At 50.5% G+C, this 5,672-nt stretch overlaps 1 protein-coding gene across 1 annotated transcript; it reads left to right on the top strand.

Moving 5' to 3' along the window:
- Positions 1-410: 410 nt before the first annotated feature.
- Positions 411-3,668, top strand: LOC148502526 (uncharacterized). The gene is made up of 3 exons (XM_088449724.1): positions 411-2,806; positions 2,906-3,034; positions 3,116-3,668. Exons 1-3 carry the CDS (start codon positions 883-885, stop codon positions 3,337-3,339), a joined length of 2,277 nt encoding a protein of 758 aa, XP_088305850.1. The 5' UTR covers positions 411-882; the 3' UTR covers positions 3,340-3,668.
- The last annotated feature ends 2,004 nt before the right edge of the window (positions 3,669-5,672 follow it).

Below are 5,672 nucleotides of genomic sequence, written 5' to 3'. Positions count from 1 at the left end.
GGGGCAGTCCACCCGGGCTTAGGTGTCTGCATTTTTTTTTATTGGGAGGGGTTCAGTCTACCCGGCGGTAGGTGTCGGCAATTTTTTTGTTTGTTTGTTTTATTGGAAGGGGGGGGGGGCAGTCCACCCGGGCTTAGGTGTCGGCATTTTTTTTTATTGGGAGGGGTTCAGTCTACCCGGCGGTAGGTGTCGGCAATTTTTTTGTTTTTTTGTTTGTTTGTTTTATTGGAAGGGGGGGGGGGCAGTCCACCCGGGCTTAGGTGTCGGCATTTTTTTTATTGGGAGGGGTTAGTCTACCAGGCGGTAGGTGTCGGCAATTTTGTTTTTTTGTTTGTTTTATTTGAAGGGGGGGGGGGCAGTCCACCCGGGCTTAGGTGTCGGCATCTTTTTTTATTGGGAGGGGTTAGGTCTACCCGGCGGTAGGTGTCGGCAAATTTTTTTTATTGTTTATTTTTTTTATATTTTTTCTTGTTTTGTTTCATTGGAAGGGGGGGAAGTCTACCCTGCTTAGTTGTCAGCATCTTTTTTTATTGTGAGGGGTTCAGTCTACCCAGGTTTAGGTGTCATCATATTTTTCAAAGGTGGTGAGAGAGCCGCCGGGTTCCCCTCCCTGGGATTAAGGGTTGACAGGCGGGCACATGCTGGGACTCGAGGCCTGATTGGTTCTTTCAAAAAGGCGCGCTGCGTCACACACAGAACCAGGCAGCTTCGGGTTTTTTCTGCGTCACACACAGAACCAGGAAGCTTCAGGTTTTCGTGCCACTGTGGGGAGGTTTCTCCAGCTGTGCCGGTAGGTGTCGGCCTTTTGCTTCGTTTACCATGCATATTTTATCACGGGTGGGCTGACCCTTATTTTTCTGGTTTATTTTAAAGGTGGAAAATATGGAGCTAAGCGGTGCACCCGGTGACATCACTGACAGCAGCACTGACGGCAGTGACAAAGACTATTTCCCTGACTCCTCTGAGGCGGACAGTTTGGAAGACAGCAGCGGGGATGAGCGGGCCCGTCATGGGACACATATGCTGGCTGAGGGTCACTCTGCTATCAAAGATTCTCCAATTTCTGGCCCAGGTTTCTGCTCCTCAAAAAAAAACCACGCTGTGACAGTCCAGGTACTTACCAAAAAATGTGATGGCTCAAAGGTGTATAAAAAAAAGAACTATTGTCTATGGTGCGAGAAGCCATTCTCAAAAATTGCAAGGCACGTGGAGGCCATCCACCACGATGAGCCTGAGGCAGCCCGGGCACTGAGCTACCCAAAGTGTTCAAGGGAAAGGCGGCTACAGCTTAACCTGATTCGCAACCGGGGGAACTTTGCCCATAATGCCGGGGTTCTACGTGAGGGCTGCGGTGTCCTACTTCCATGCAAGCAGCCTGGTGAAGCTGTGGCTCCCCAAGACTTCATGCATTGTGCATATTGCCAGGGCCTTTTCTCAAGGCAACACCTTTGGCGTCATGTGAAAAGGTGCCCGCTGAAAAAAGGTCCTGCCAACACCAAACCAGGCAGGACCAGAGTGCAATCCCTCTGTGCTTACGCCACTCCCGTTCCACCGGGTGTTGGGAAGGGCCTCTGGAAGGTGCTGTGTGATATGATTCACGATGATGTGGTACAGGTAATAAAGGGTGACCCTTGCATCATGCAGTTTGGTCTCCACCTCTTTAACCGGCATGGTTCGGATGTCAGTAAGCATGATTATATACGGCAGAAGCTCAGAGAGGTGGGGCGACTGTTACTGCATGCCAGGATGGTTAGTCCTCTGAGGAGCATGGCAGAGTTCATCTGCCCTGCAAACTTCCTGCAGGTCATAACTGCCGTAAGGAGCCTGGCCGGCTATGCTGAATTGACGAATACCTATAAGGTTCCCTCACTGGCCCTGAAAGTGGGCCATAGCCTCCAAAAAATATCTACCATGGTTGAGTGCCAGGCACTTATGGAGGGCCATGCCCCGACCGTGGAGAGCGCACGGAGCTTCCAAAAACTATACAAGGCAAGGTGGAGCGAGATGATCTCGGCTGCTGCCCTCAAAACCCTAGAGGAGCAAAAATGGAACACCCCCCCCCTTCTACCTTTCACTGATGATGTAAAACAGTTGCACCTTTATCTCACTGACAGACAGCGGGAATACCTAGAGGATTTGTCCACTCACCCGACCACAAAGAAGTGGTTGCTGCTGGCCAAGGTAACCCTCACACAACTAATCCTATTCAACCGACGTAGGGAAGGTGAGGTCTCAAAGATGAAGCTTTGCTCTTTTGCATCTCGGCACACAGCTGATTTACAGGGTGATGTGGCGCTGGCCCTGTCAGAGCCAGAAAAGAGGCTATGTCAGCACTTCACACGCATTGAGATTCCTGGTAAGAGAGGCAGGAAAGTCCCTGTCCTCCTGTCCCCTTGCATGCAGAGGGCATTGGAGCACCTCACAGAGAAAAGGGTAGAGTGTGGTGTCAGTCCTGACAATGTATATATGTTTGCAAGACCCTCCGCCTTGTCACACCTCAGAGGATCCGACTGCATTCGACTCTATGCACGGGCATGTGGAGCCAAGCATCCAGAAGCTCTCTCCTCTACCAGGCTTCGGAAACATGTGGCCACCCTTTCGAGGGTGCTGAACATGAGTGACACGGAGATGGATCAGCTGGCCGATTTCCTAGGGCACGATATCCGGGTGCACCGCCAGTACTACCGCCTCCCTGAAGGTACCCTGCAATTGGCAAAAATTAGCAAACTCTTTGTGGCACTCCAGCAAGGTCGATTGGCTGACTTTAAGGGACAAAGCCTGGAAGAAATCTCCATTGATCCCAATGGTAAGTAGCATGGTCCCTCACCCGACTGGTTGTTCCATGGGCTGACAGTCTAAGGGGGAAACTGTGACCGGGGATCTCTGTTTATCTTTGTATTTCCAGAACCAATCCCGCTAGCCAGTGATGAGTCTGATGATGAGCCAGAGGTGGAAGCTGGAGCAGTGCATGTGGAGGAGGGAGATGCCAGTGCACTGAAAGTGATGGAGAGGCATGCACCCATGGCTACTAAAGGTGTGTGTCCATCAAATTCATTGGGTGGCTTGGGCTGGCGGTGAGTTTTTGGTTGACTGATCTCTTCCCTGTCTTGCATAGGTGATTGCATGGGCTCTAAAAAGAAACCGTGGAGCAGAAAAGAAGCAGCAGCAGTTGAGAGACACCTGATGAGATTCATCCTCTCCTGCAAGGTCCCCGGCAAAAAGGATTGTAACGCCTGCCTCGGCGCTGAGGAGCAGGCTCTGAAGGCTAGGAACTGGCTGTCAGTCAAGTACTACATAAAAAACCGAATAACTGCTATCAAGCGACAGTGTACAGCCTGAATAAAATTTATGTTGGTCCAACCAAGGCGTCTTTTTTATTTACTGTGGTGAAACCATTTAGTGGTCATAGCAAAGGGTGTACCCACATGGTTAGGAATACCTGAGTAGGTCCCAGTGAGGCATAGGGAGTACCCACATGGTTAGGAAAAACTGACTAGGTCCCGGTGAGGTATAATGGTGTCCGGTTTCTGTCACCAAGCTATACGGCACATGCGCGCCGGGTGATATGATATAGATACCCACCAGCAGGCACGGTTTGCTGATCAAGCTGTTTGGGCAATGGGAAGCAGGCGTCCCCATGATGGACAAACCAGTCATGGGTCCTGAAAAGGTCACAAAAACAAGTATGCATGTGTGTGTGTGTGTGTGTGTGTGTGTATATACATATATATATATTCCAGGAATGATGATGTTCGTCCATGCAAGATGACGTTTTGCCTCGTTCTGAGTTCCGTTTTTTTGGAGGGAAAAATCCGAACTCCACGTGCAAACTCGAACCTATCCGAGCCTGCACATCCCTAATATATTTATGTGTGTGTGATACTGTATGTGTGTGTGTGCATATTATATATATATATATATATCTTGTAACAATCATAGATTTCTACACACATACACACACACACACACACACACACATACACACATACACACACACACATGCGATCACACACATTATAAATCAAAACCCACATATTTACTGTAACAAAAAAAAAACTAGCACATGTTATACATACATACCGTACACAGACATCCTACACCCACACACAACTTACCTGGTTCTGGAGATTATGGGGGTAGTCATGACCACAGAAAGAAGGGGTATGCCGGCCACTGGGAGGAGAGGAGTGGGAGGCAGGCAGGAGAGGAGGTGCCAGTCTGTAATGGAACTCGTTGGTGGCTGGTCTCAGGGGAGGAGCCAGCCACTGAAGCATAGTACTGGCTAATAGGGGCTGGCAGGCCCGCAGACAGCCGGGCCCAAGTGACAGGGGGCGTGGCCAAATCACGACGCCCCCTTTTAAAAACAAAACACAAACATTTTTGCAGAGCCGCAAAGCTCCGATCGCGGCTGCAGCGCATGGGGGGAGATGCCCTAGGCATTTGCTTAGAATGCCTATGCCTAGGGCCGGCTCTGGCTACTGTTGTCCAGTGCTGTGCTGCTGTCTGTCAAGGGCTGCTGTGGAGTGTGCACAGGGAGGGAGCTGGGATTTGATGCTGCTGATGCTGACCATAGGGGCTGGCTACTGTTGTCTAGTGCTGTGCTCCTGTCTGTCAAGAGCTGCCCCGAAAAAATATATATATTTGTCACATTCATCGGAATAGCTGTCACTGTCGTCGGCGTAGCTGTCTCTGTCACTGTCATCGGCGTAGCTGTCTCTGTCATTGGCATAGCTGTCACTGTCACTGTCATCAGTGTAGCTGTCACTGTCATCGGTGTAGCTGTCACTGTCATCATTGTGGCTTTCACTGTCATCGGTGTAGCTGTCACTGTTACTGACAATGGTGTAGCTGTCACTGTCATCGGTGTAGCTGTCACTGTCATCGGTGTAGCTGTCGCTGTCACTGTCACCGGTGTAGCTGTCGCTGTCACTGTCACCGGTGTAGCTGTCACTGTCATCAGTGTAGCTGTCGCTGTCATTGGTGTAGCTGTCGCTGTCACTGTCATCAGTGTAGCTGTCACTGTCCTCGGTGTAGCTGTCACTGTCCTCGGTGTAGCTGTCACTGTCATCAGTGTAGCTGTCACTGTCATCGGTGTAGCTGTCACTGTCACTGTCATCGGTGTAGCTGTCGCTGTCACTGTCACCGGTGTAGCTGTCACTGTCATCAGTGTAGCTGTCACTGTCATCGTTGTGGCTGTCACTGTCATCGGTGTAGCTGTCACTGTCATCAGTGTAGCTGTCGCTGTCACTGTCATCAGTGTAGCTGTCACTGTCCTCGGTGTAGCTGTCACTGTCACTGTCATCGGTGTAGCTGTCACTGTCATCGGTGTAGCTGTCGCTGTCACTGTCACCGGTGTAGCTGTCACTGTCATCGGTGTAGCTGTCACTGTCCTCGGTGTAGCTGTCACTGTCCTCGGTGTAGCTGACACTGTCATCGGTGTAGCTGTCACTGTCACTGTCATCGGTGTAGCTGTCGCTGTCACTGTCACCGGTGTAGCTGTCATTGTCATCTGTGTAGCTGTCGCTGTCATCAGTGTAGCTGTCGCTGTCATTGGTGTAGCTGTCACTGTCATCAGTGTAGCTGTCACTGTCCTCGGTGTAGCTGTCACTGTCATCAGTGTAGCTGTCATTGTCATCTGTGTAGCTGTCACTGTCATCAGTGTAGCTGTCACT

The sequence above is a fragment of the Taudactylus pleione genome, unplaced genomic scaffold (assembly GCF_031769625.1).
Source record: "Taudactylus pleione unplaced genomic scaffold, aTauple2 ptg000494l, whole genome shotgun sequence".
NCBI lineage: Eukaryota > Metazoa > Chordata > Amphibia > Anura > Myobatrachidae > Taudactylus > Taudactylus pleione.
Note: the sequence above shows the minus strand (reverse complement) of the source record. Positions and strands in the feature narration are given on the sequence as shown.